At 43.8% G+C, this 12,571-nt stretch overlaps 1 protein-coding gene across 4 annotated transcripts in view; it reads left to right on the top strand.

Moving 5' to 3' along the window:
- MTHFD1L (methylenetetrahydrofolate dehydrogenase (NADP+ dependent) 1 like) overlaps window positions 1-12,571 on the top strand; it is a 159,947-nt gene that overhangs the window by 97,264 nt on the left and 50,112 nt on the right. For 3 of the 4 annotated variants that reach the window (XM_036316574.1, XM_036316572.1, XM_036316573.1), the window contains 3 exons: window positions 3,818-3,859; window positions 4,623-4,723; window positions 5,255-5,432. The exons of the other annotated variant lie outside the window; for it this stretch is intronic. In XM_036316574.1, coding sequence (XP_036172467.1) covers window positions 3,818-3,859; window positions 4,623-4,723; window positions 5,255-5,432 — 321 coding nt within the window. The remainder of the gene's footprint in view (window positions 1-3,817; window positions 3,860-4,622; window positions 4,724-5,254; window positions 5,433-12,571) is intronic. 4 annotated transcript variants of the gene reach the window in all.

Below are 12,571 nucleotides of genomic sequence, written 5' to 3'. Positions count from 1 at the left end.
CCACACTCTGGTCTCTGTCCTATAAACGTTCCCTACATGATTTATAATCCTATTTCAGTTCGTCTTGATGCACGTGCTCATTGCTTTACAATGGTTGCATTTTCTGCTCGCCTTACTCTTCCCCTTCACTTACAGCCATGGTTTCATGCCAGTGATGATGATAACAGAGCTCAAGTCGCCGATAACGGTGGAGGGTAATAAAAGGGAAGGACCAGGAAGCCGGCGAAGCTTCGCATCGCTCTCTGGAGCTTCAGGGGCGCCTTCTGCGTCACTGGTTTATGAATGTCTATATGTATGTCTCCCTACTCAACTTTTAACTCCTCGAGATAAAGGACTATGTCTTCTTAATTTGAGTATCCCTAGTGCCTGGCATAGTCTGCATCCAGGAAATGTTTTCAGTAATTGGATAATAAATGAACTTTCGTCTTCTTAATCCTATAGTTCCTATTACTCATCTCAGTGTCACTCCTTCTTACTTGAATCAGCTCCATGGTCATTTTTTTTCTTTATCCACTATAATTTCTACTTCCTTTAGATATCATTACACAAATAACCATGGCTGCCTCTTATGTTTATTCAGCTTGGTTGTTTTCCATAGTTTGTGCAGTGGAAAATCCTGTGACCCTTGAACTTGCCCATTTTAGCCGCAATCATTTTGAATTCATATCCTGTCTTCCTAAGTGCTGAGCGTTCTTGGTGCAACATCAGAACTAGCATTCTCTTCCAGTTTCATTTGACAATTCACTCTCTAAACCCATTGTATTAAGGAGGGCTCTTTAGAACCAATAGGGTATGTATTTATATAAAAAGAGAGGTATTGTAAGGAATTGGCTTCTGCCATTATGGAGGCTGACAAGTTCAAAATCTGCAGAGTGGGCCAATAGGCTGGAGACGCAGGAGAGCCAGTAGCCCAGTCCTAGTCCCAGGCTGAGGAATTCTGCTGGAGAATTCCCTCTTGCCCAATCTCCGTGTTCTAATCAGACATTTCAACTGATGGAAAGCGGCCCATCCACATTGTGGGGGGCAATCTGCTTTCCTCCGAGTCCACTAATGTAAATGTTATGCTTATTCAAAAAACGCCCTCACCCAAAATAATGTCTGACCAAATATCTGGGCACCCTGTGCTCCAAGTTGCCACATAAAATTAACCATCACACCCAATATTGCTGATTTTTGGTATATGGTGCAATGCCTAGATCTGATTTTATGTTTTCTATTAATAACCAGGTGGCCTGGTCCTTTTTACTGAAATAGTTCCTCCTTTCTGATCTTTAAGCCTCCTTCCTCATCAATCAGTTCTCCATGCAGGTGTAGGTCTTTTTCTGGGACCTGCCTTCACTTGCACTGGTCTCGTTACATGTAATTGTGTCTGGGCTGCACTGGTAGCCTGTCGGCCAAACTTCCGGTTCCTTCTCTTCCTCCACGCATGCCTGGCCTATGATTGGCCCTTTTCCTCCCATATGTATTGTATTCGTTCAGAAAGTTCCTTGAAGAATTTGTTATGATTTTTATTGAAATGGCATTAAATCAATAGATCAATTTGGGGAGATTTTACAGCTTTCCATCTAAGAACATGGGACATCTCTTCATTGATTTAGGTCTTTTTAAATGTTTTTTAATAAAGATTTATAGTGTATTTCACAAGGGTTTCTACATCCTTTTACAGATGTGTTCTTGTGCACTTTATATTTTTAAGTAGTGTAACAGGTTACTTCTGGATTCTTACATATTGCTTTTATATACAGTGACCTCTCTGATTTTTTTTTTTTTCAGATGTAGAAGTGACATACCATTATACTAGTTTCAGGTGTGCAACATAATGATTTAATATTTGTGCACATTGCAAAGTGATCACCACAGTGAGTCTAGTTAACATTTGTTACCATATAAAGTTGCAAAAATTTTTTTCTTATGATGAGGGTTTTTAAGAATTACTCTCTCAGCAACTTTCAAGTTTGCAACACAGTATTATTAGTCATAGTCACCATGCTGTACATTACATCCTTATGACTTAAAAAAGTATCTTATTAATTATACTATTTTAGCTATAGATACGTTGAAGAGTTCTATATGGGCAATCGTATCTGAAAATAATGACAGTTCTGTTTCTTCCTTTTCAATCTTTATACTTTTTTTTCTTGTCACTAACCAGGTCTTCCTAGATACAGTGCAGTATTAAATGGGAGTGGTAATACTGGGCATTCTTTTCTTATTCTTGATCTGAAAGAAAATGCTTTTAATAGTTCATCACTGTGATATTTTCTGTAGATTTTTAGTATATGTTCTTTATCAGGTTGAAGAAATTACCTTTAATCCGCAGTTTGCCAAGTTTTTACACTAACTAGGTATTGAACAATTTTCTTCATCTATTGAGATGATATGCTTTTCCCTTTTAATCTATCAGTGCTGCAAATTATATTAGTTAACTTTCAAATATTACATGAACCTTTGGAGGATATGTTTAGAGAGAAGAAGAGGGGGAAGGAGAGAATGAGAGAGAGAGAGAGAGAGAGAGACATCCATGTGTGAGAGAAACATAGATCGGTTGCCTCCCATATGTGCCCTGACTAGGGATCAAAACTGCATCGTAGATATGTGACCTGACCAGGAATTGAACCCGAAACCTTTTTGGTGTATGAGACAATGCTTAACAACTGAGCCACCTGGCCAGGGTGACTTTGTTAGTCTTTCTAGAACCAACTTTTGGTTTAGTTGACCCTCTTGCTGGTACTTGTGTACAGCCCATTCTTCCTGCTTTTGCTCAGTGTTGGATTCTGCAGAACTGTGCATGTGTGCAAGCTCAGCAGCACTTTCCGTCCTTTTTTCAATCTAGCATTCACTCAGGGCTGGGAAAACCCATCTGAAAATACTTTGTTTTCACACACGATCCAAAAAGAATCTGATCTGTTATAGAGGTAACTTCTTTCCCAGGGATTTCAATATTCTCAAGACCTCTTCCACTGAGAGTAAGTCACCCTGCCCTCAGTAAATCAAAATGTTTTCTAGGATTTCATTGAAACCGGTAGCAGACCATTGATAAAAACCATGTGGGATTGTGGAAAAGTACAAAATTGGGTTTCAGAACCCTATTGCATTCAAGCTCCTGTTCTGCTCTGGTTTGCTCTATAAGCTTTGGCAAGACACCTGCATTCTCTCAACTTTACTTTCTTCATCTTTACGCTGTCCTGCCAACCTAGGCCAAAATAAATAAATAAATCGTGATGGCATTGCTTTAAAATGACTTAGAAAGATGGTGTGCTTTGTATAATTCGGGAATTGATCACATTACAGGTTGCATTTTATGCTAGGATAATGGGCAACATTATGAAAGTTCTCAATATTGGCTCAAATTGGAATCACCTGGGGGAATTTTTAAATATTACTGATCCTGGGTCCCAGCCCCAGAAATCATGCTTTAATTTGTCTGGGTGGGACCCAGGAACCATTGTTTTTAAAAAGCTTCCCACGAGAATTTATGTTCAGCCAGAACTGCCAGTTACTGGTTTAAAATGACAAAATGTACTTTTAAAGGCACCTTCCCTAAAAGTGTCTGATTTGTGTTCCTTTCGGCTCTTGATGAATTAGAGGAAGCATTATTTTTTAATGTTTTTAATTATTTGAGAGAGAGGCATCAATTGGCTGCCTCCTGCATCCCCATTACTGGGGATCAAGCCGGCAATCCCCGGCATGTGCCCTGACGGGGAATCAAACCGGTGACCTCTCGGTGCACTGGACAACGCCCAACCAACTGAGCCACAGCAGCGAGGGCTCGAGTAAGCCTTTTAATGAGATTATTCTTCATTTTGTCTCATCTCAGGTAACTGCTGGTGTCCCTCTTAAGAAAGAATACACAGAGGAGGTAAGAGTGACTGCTTTAAAAGGCCACAGTGGAGAGTCATTCACACCCAGTTAACCACTGGCTTGCAGTTCAATGCAATTAGTGGATGAGTCCTCCACCCACAGCGACTTAGAAAAGTGCTTTTCTAATAATCCTAGAGGAAAGGGTTGGGGGTAGGGATACAATCCATTCAGTTAAGTCTTTAATCTTACGAAATAATAGATATGGGCTTTATCTCCTGATCCTTACCCCCAAGTCACGGTCTCCAGCACAGAAACAAATACACAACTTATATCCATGTATTTAGGTGTGGGAAAAACTGACTCCTGGCTTTATGACTTGCCTGAGTTACTTGACTCTGTAGACTTTGGTTTACTGTCAACAGTACCTCTCCTCTCCTACAGGTGGCGCCAGGGGTTCGAGCAGAGGCTAGCTAGACAGCTCTCCTCACCCTCCGGGAGCCTTCTTGTCCACCAACCTGCAGGGGCGTGGGCACGTTGCTTATGCCCTGGCCACTGGTCAGCTGCAGAAATAGCTGCCTGACTCAAGACTCAAATATGCCATTGAACTCCGAATAATTTTAGAAATGATTTTGAAAAGGAGCCACCTCCTCCTTCTTCATTCACCTCTCTTGGGGGAAAATGGGACCTGTGTATAGCTCCTGCATAGCTTCGAGGGCCACAGAGTGAGCAGATACGGCAGCAAGCCCTGCCACAGTGGCCCTCCCAGCTGAGTGTGGCAGGTGTGGTGGGATGCGATGCATGGGGGTCTGGCTTTCTTGCAGAACATCCAGCTGGTGGCAGATGGCTGCTGTAACCTCCAGAAGCAAATTCAGATCGCTCAGCTCTTCGGGGTTCCCGTGGTCGTGGCTCTGAATGTCTTCAAGTAAGCCAGGCGCCTCCTTTCAGGGCGGCCGCAGCGCTTGGCCGCCCTGTGAACTGTTTGTGCCTTAGGGTGCTGGTCTCCCTCCGCTTCATCTGAAAGAACCCAGGAACGCTCTCCTCTTTCTGTTTGTTCGGTTTGGTTTGATTGGCTTCGTTACAGCAGAAGTGTTCTCAGATGTCACTAGGGGCATGAAATCTCTATAGCGACTTACATTTCTTTGGCCTTTTTTGTTTGTTTGTTTCATTCCACCCAGCATTTCTGTTTGAAAAACTGTGGATGATCAAAGGGATATGTTATGGAATGTTCTCAATAAAACCCTTAACAACTTGAAATATTTGAATCATGTTACAAGGGATTTTTTTCCCCCATGTCTTTCTTTAAGTCTCATTTATTTAAACATGATGTAACCACTTTTGATGTTTAAAATATATTCAGTGTTAGGGAACAGAGTTCTGTATAAATGGTTAGTCTTTCTTTAAAAACATCGCTAAATGAATGCAGATGCAAAACCACAGACATTTTCATCACTAGGACTGACACCCGGGCCGAGATTGACTTGGTGTGTGAGCTGGCGAAGCGGGCTGGCGCCTTTGATGCGGTCCCCTGCTACCACTGGTCGATGGGTGGAAAGGGGTCGGTGGACCTGGCGTGGGCTGTGAGAGAAGCTGCAAGTAAAAGAAGTCGTTTCCAGTTCCTGTATGATGTCCAGGTAAGACCCCACAGCAGTCCTGATGGCTAATGTTTCTTATACTTGAACTGGTGCTGAAAGCTTTGCACGGCTTGTCCCATTTGGTCCTCACAACAGCCGAAGCAGAGAAGGAAGAGAAGGGGAAAGAGGTTAAGCCATCTGACAGGGCCACATTGCCAAGGGCAGGCCCGTGCTCCCTGCCCCAAAGCCTGCACTCGTGACGGTTCTCTGCTTCCAAATAGTAGGCCTCGGTGAGGAGGAGCTTTGGAGAATTGGGTCCCACAGCTAACACTCTCAGGATTTGCACAGGAATAAGACTTTGGAGCATCTTCATAAGGCTTGTCTAATCATGGGTCGGATTTCCTTTGTTCATTTCTACTATAGCTCTTCTCTCTCGTTTTAGTTTTCTTGAGCTATGTTTAGTATATTTAAAAAAAAATTTTTTTAATTATGGTAAAATACATATAACATAAAATGTGCCATCTTTATTATTTTTAGGTACAGTTCATTGGTATTAAGTATATTTACATTAAACAATAGCTCCCCATTCCTTCCCTCCCCTCTGCCCCTTGGCAACCACCATTTTACTTTCTGTCTATGAGTTTGACTCGTCAAAACTCTAAGTAGATCATGTAAGTAAGACTATGCGGTACTGTATTTGTCTTCTTGTGACTGGCTTATTCAGTTTTCAGTTCCTTTGGGCTGAATACCATAGACTGGGTAGCTTATAAACAACAGAAATGAATTTCCCACAGTTTTGGAGACTGGGGAGTCCAAGATTGAGGCAGATTCAGTGTCAGGTGAGGGTCTTCTCACTGCATCCTCACAGGGTAGAAGGGGTGAGTGAGCTCTGTAGGGTCTCTTTTATAAGGGCACTAATTCCATTCATGAGGGCTCCACCCTCATGACCTAATCACCTCCCCCCCCCCCCCCAAAGCCCCCACCTCCCGATACCATCACCTTAGGGATTAAACTTCAACACCTTCAGGGGACATAAATGTTCAGTCTATAGCAGTAACTTAACATAATGTCAAGATGCATCCATGTTATTGCATGTCAGAATTTTCTTCCTTTTTAAAACTGAAGGGTCATCTATTGTATGCACATACCACATTTTGTTTATCCATTCATCTTTGGGCGACGTAGGTTGCTTCTACTACTTGGCTATTGTAAATTATGCTGCTATGTACATGTGTGTAAAAATCCTTCTTCAAGACTCTGCTTGGAATTCTTTTGGATATATACCCAAAAGTAGAGTAGCTGGATCTTCTGGTATATTTTTAGACATAGCTGGATAATGAGCTTTCACTAAGAAAATCTGACTTCCAGGACCTCACTTTTCCTCAGTTTACCCCGGCACCCACCTAAACATCTCCATTCTGCCTTCTGTGGCTTCAGCCCTGGCTCCTAGCTTTGTCCTCAGAGGTAGCCCGTGATTGCCAGAGTGGGTAGCCTGCGGCTGACTGCTTCTCCATCCCTCACAGATCCTGTCGGTCTGTCTCTCAGATGTCACAGCAATAGCGTCACCCCTCCTTCCTGTTCAGATGGCAGTGGCCAAAAGCTGAATAAGAAAAGGTGAATAGTAGCATTGCCTGGAAGTCTAGCGCTGCGTCACCATGAGCGTGATGTTGACCTGAGGCGCAGGCTCCCTCTGAGGAAAGCTTGGGTGCCAGGCATAATGAGTCCTTTGTACATTAACTTCATTGCACCTGATGTTCCTGTTGGGGAGGAATTGTTGACATGCCCCCCCACCACCACCCCTCATTTTACAGATAAACTAAAGCACAAACAGGTCAGGGAACCTGCCCAGTGTCCCACAGCCAGAAAGAGGCGGAGCTGGGAGAGTATTCAGAATGATGGAGGCCATTGTCCTGCCCTGTTCTTCAGGATTCAGCACTGTGTTCACAGCTGGGGGTGGGGAGATACTGCCGAAAGGGGCAGTAACTGAGTGACCCGCCGGAGAGGAGCATGACAGATGGGCCCAGAGTCCGTGCCAAGTGAGGGAGACAGTACAGGCTCAGGAGATGTTTGTGGAAAGAAGGATTTCAGGAATGTACTGGGATGGTTAGCCCAGAAGAGGTTTGTCATGTTGCAAAGCCATTGTATGAATGAGACTAAAATGTTCTGCGTTGCAGAGGTGGTAGATGGTAAATAGGGGGAGGAGACTGGGGTTTTACATGAAGGAAAGTATTCTAATTGGAAGCTGTGGGTTCTCTGACCCTGGAGATGATAAGCAAAGAAGGAGTCAGCCCTGCAGTGGGCACATCAGGCATGTAGCCAGTCAGATGGCGGCTGGCCCTGGCGATCTGTATTCCTCCCTGCACCCTGCTGCCCAGGTAAACCTTGCCGGGGTGTCAGCGCCGGGCACAGCCCTCAGCCCTTTACACAAACTGTAGGAAACTCACTTGCAGACCATCACCATCCAGTCTGAAGCACCCACCCTACTCTGAGCGGCAACGACAGTTTTGGTTTTTAAATGAGTGATTTCATAAGTGTGTCTCTTTTCAAGAAGACCATCATCCCAGGTGAAAAGGTCAGGGAATAGAAGCCTGTTCCTGAGTTGTGCTGGCTCAGACATGCGCACTAACCCTAAGATGAACCCTTTTCCTTCCCACTAAATTTATTTTTCCTGAATTCCCATTCTTCATGGAGATAATGCTGTTAAAATGTCTGCTCTCCTGTGGAAAGGGAAAATTTATAATAATGTGGTCTGAAGTCCTGCATTTGATAGGTGGCCTCAAGGCCAGGATTCTTACCTCCTTTGCCAACATATGCTGCTCTCTTTTCTTATAACAGAAATTAGATTTGAGCTGCATAATTGTTTATTTGATAATCAGCCTCCCGGCCTCTTGTTACATGACTGTTTGTGAAAAGAGTTAGTACTGCTCTGGCTCACTTCATACTGCCTCCCTCAGAGCTGTGTTCCTGTCACTGGTCAGTGAGCCCATTTACAACCTTGTCTTGTAACAGCATAGAAATCTGAATTTGTTGGCGCAGACAATAACCAAGCTCATACTCTTCTTCCCCTGATTTCTTGCATATTTAGTGCTGGTGAACCTTTGCAGACTAAGTAATGGTTTTCTTGAAACCCTTTCTGTTCCCTTTTGTCTCCTCACCCCCACCCCCCATGACTAATCATTGGGTGCTTGGCAGCTTGGTACATGTGGGATTGCTCTGCAGGAAGAAAGGTGATAAAATGCTATTGGATGAATCAGCCTCCTGCCCCTGCTTCTCAGTTCAGACTGGTTTGTGTTGTGTGCCTTTTGGGACCTCCTCCAGCTCCATCACACTAGGAACATATTCAGTACAGGGTCCATGGCGTCTGATTTCGGATGGCTCCACCCCTGGCCTGTGTTACAGAAGAAACACCTGAGATCACTTGGAGGAAGTTGAAATATTGTGGGAGCACGGGGCATGATTGCTTGTGTGTGGGGAGTAGAAATGGCTCAAAACCCCCATGGAAAGAGGAACAGTTAGAGAGAAAGAGAGACGCCTGACCTCATAGACACTGTGAGGCTGGACAACAGCAGGGAGCCCATAGTTAAAGCAAGAAACAAGCTACACTGCTGACTTGGGGGTCTATGCTGAACTTTACAGAAAATTGAGTTAAGCAGCCACTCCTCGAGAACAATTCTGCACATTTTTAACCAAAGTATCTCCTAATTCAAGAGTAAGCAACTTTTGATTAGAAAACTGGAGGCAGCTGTTGATTCATAATAATTTTAAAAATTTGGAATAAAATGCAGTGACCTAATTGCTCATAGGAAACTTATCATGTATGATTAACATATTTAAATTTAAATAGAGTGCATCACATTCTCACAATCATATTGTCACCAGAAAGGGATTGGGCCCGCGGCAGGTCTGCGTAGGGCCTGCCAGTAGTGTATGGATTCTTGATTTCATGCAGGAAAAGATTTTACAAAATGAGTCCAGGTGATTTTGAGAGCATATTTATTAAAGCTGGGAACAGTGAAACAAAGGAAGGGCTTAGGATAGAAAAGGCAACAGGAGAGAGCCTAGGCCAGTGATGGCGAACCTTTTGAGCTCGGCGTGTCAGCGTTTTGAAAAACCCTAACTTAACTCTGGTGCCGTGTCACATATAGAAATTTTTTGATATTTGCAACCATAGTAAAACAAAGACTTATATTTTTGACATTTATTTTATATATTTAAATGCCATTTAACAAAGAAAAATCAACCAAAAAAATGAGTTCGCGTGTCACCTCTGACACGCGTGTCATAGGTTCCCCATCACTGGCCTAGGCGGTGCTCTGCTTTAGCTCCCTAGAAACAGTTAGAACAAAGAAGTGAGCCACGCAGGGCTGCGGGGACTCACTGAAAGTAAGTCACAGTGACAGAAGTGAGCCATGGTGAGGCTGTTTTTAGCTCACTGAAAAGTCATAGAAAAGGGGCCTTTGAGACAGGTTTAGGGACTTAATGCAGCATAAGCTGCAGCTGCCACTGCCTGTTGCTCCCCTGGTTGCAAGTCTCACGGGGAGAATTTAGGAGAAAGAGCAAAATTACATGTGTTCCTAAGATGATGTAATGCGGGTCAGAACTTCATTGTCCTGAGGGCCCAACCCTTAAGGGAGTGGTCGTGCAAGGGCTTGTTATGGGTGTCATATGAGGCTATTCTCTCTGGCCCCTGTTCCTCCTCTAAGGCGGTCATATGACTAGGACAGTGATGGCAAACCTATGACATGCGTGTCAGAGGTGACACAAGAACTCATTTTTTTGGTTGATTTTTCTTTGTTAAATGGCATTTAAATATATAAAAATAAATATCAAAAATATACATCTTTGTTTTACTATGGTTGCAAATATCAAAAAATTTCTATATGTGACACGGTCCCAGAGTTAAGTTAGGGTTTTTCAAAATGCTGACACGCTGAGCTCAAAAGGTTCGCCATCACTGGACTAGGAATATGCCAAGGGAAGAAAGGTCAGGGGAGGGTTTGAACCACAAGACCAGCCATATGAAAGGTCAGGAGCGGGTCCAAACCACACAACCAGCAATATGAAAGGTTGGGGGTGTAAACTGCATGACCAGCAATATGCTAGGGGAGGAAAGGTCACCCTTGTGTTCCCAGTTTTGCCTGTTGCTAGGCACCCAGGGCTTTCCGCCCCGGTAACCTTCTGTACCTGGCCTATCATCCTTGCTCTGCTCATGTCTGTCTAACTGCCCGCCACAATAGTATATCAATCATATTAGACAACCACAATCCACTTTAAGAAGTTAAGAGTTCCCTCCAAGTTCATCTTCTATATGACATTTTCTTTTGTATTATTACTTTTTACAATATCTTTATAGTTGACTAGTGAAATATCTGCAAGCACACAGGAAAATAGGATAGCAGAAAGACAAATCCATGTTTGCACTTAGACAAATCCATGTTTGCACTTTACTAGCTAACATTCCTCTTTCATACCTTTTTTCAAGCATAAGTCGGTGGATCATGCATTATAGATGCAGAAACAGAAGTTCAGAGGAGATGAGGGACTTAACCCATAGCAAAGGGACACTTAGAGTAAGAAGAATAAAGCCTTGTGGTCATGCAGAATTGTGTTCAAATCTTGACAAGGTTTAATTCCTACTTCAGATACAAATTTGGGCAAGTTGACTCATATCTCTGAGCCTCGGCTTTCTTATCGATAGTGTCTGAAAGTAACACCAATTTCAAATTCACCTCGTTGCTGTGAGGACCAACTGAAATGCCTCGGAGGAAAATGCAGAGACGTAGGAAGCTGGCAAGCAGCGTAAGATCTTCCTCCTGCCACGATCACTCAGAAAGAGAGAGGGCCTCCTGAATTGACTGCAAGAATTATCTTGCAACGCAGGTACCTTTGGAGACTCTAGGATTGATTTCCTGTCCAAGCGGCTTAAAACCAGGAATTAGAATCCAAGGCTTCTAGTGCACAGAGAAAGAGATGTTGGGCGTGGCAAGAACAGCATCTGGTGTTAGAATGGTGGGATTGGACGTACCTGGGTTCAGCAACCTGGGTACTTGGGTTCTGGCTAGGAAAGAATTCAGAGCCAAGACTCAAACTATAAGCGAACATTTGTTTGGAAAATCACAGAGGTCAAAGAAGTAATTCATAGAAGAATTGGGCTTGGGAAACAGGTTACAGAGCAGTGGTTCTCAACCTGTGGGTCGCGACCCCTTTGGCGGTCGAATGACCCTTGCACAGGGGTCGCCTAAGACCATCCTGCATATCAGATATTTACATTTTGGTTCATAACAGTAGCAACATTACAGTTATGAAGTAGCAACAAAAATAATTTTATGGTTGGTTCACAACATGAGGAACTGTATTTAAAGGGCCAGAAGGTTGAGAACCACTGTTATAGAGGCACAGGAAGGGGGCCCTTGGAGCTTAAAAGTAAGGAAGATAATGGTGATGCACAGTGGGGGAGGGGGAAGGAGGAGAAAGGCCCCAAGAGGGAGAGTGCATTGGGTCTTATGTCCCAGGGGTTTTAAAGTGGAGATTTTATGGGAGGTCTCAATAGATTACTCATTAGCTTTCCAGGTGTGTTCTTTCAGGATCAGGGTCTCCACTGATTGATTGGTCAGCTCTAGGGCAGGGGTTCACTAGTCAGTGCAGCTGGTCCTGACGTCAGCCTTGGCTAAGGTGTTGCGTGTCTGGTTTTGCTGCTTTTCTGGGCCTCGAGCTGGAATAGAACTGAGGCCTAAATGTCATCTCTAGGGAGGAGAGGTCAGAGGGTCCGAGCCCAAACCACAGGACCAGCGATATGCTAGGGGAGGAAAGCCACCTGGGGATAAGGTCCCACTCTTACAATTGCCCTCTGCTAGGCACCCACGGCTTTTCACCCTGATGACCTCTGCACCTGGCCCGTCGTCCTTGCTCTGCTCCTGTCTGCCTGCCCACCACAGAAAGGCACCACCAAACCAAAGCAAGACGTTTAGCATTGTTTCTCCATTAGAATGGAAAACCATTCGTGATATAGCAGAAATTCAGTTGCTTTTGCAAAGGATGGGTTGACGCTGAAAGTCAGCTTGCAAATCAGTCTGATTATTGTTTGTTAAATCAGGAATTGAGGTTGAAAATCGTCTCTGTAGCCTTCTTCTGACCTTGCAAACATCTTGAGGTGTAACCTTGACAGCAAGAGGGGCTAGTGTTTGTTTTTATTAAAAGGT

Source organism: Myotis myotis, unplaced genomic scaffold (genome assembly GCF_014108235.1).
Source record: "Myotis myotis isolate mMyoMyo1 unplaced genomic scaffold, mMyoMyo1.p scaffold_m19_p_7, whole genome shotgun sequence".
In the NCBI taxonomy this organism is placed as follows: domain Eukaryota; kingdom Metazoa; phylum Chordata; class Mammalia; order Chiroptera; family Vespertilionidae; genus Myotis; species Myotis myotis.
The sequence above is the reverse complement of the archived record's forward strand: the minus strand, read 5'-3'. Positions and strand labels throughout refer to the sequence as shown.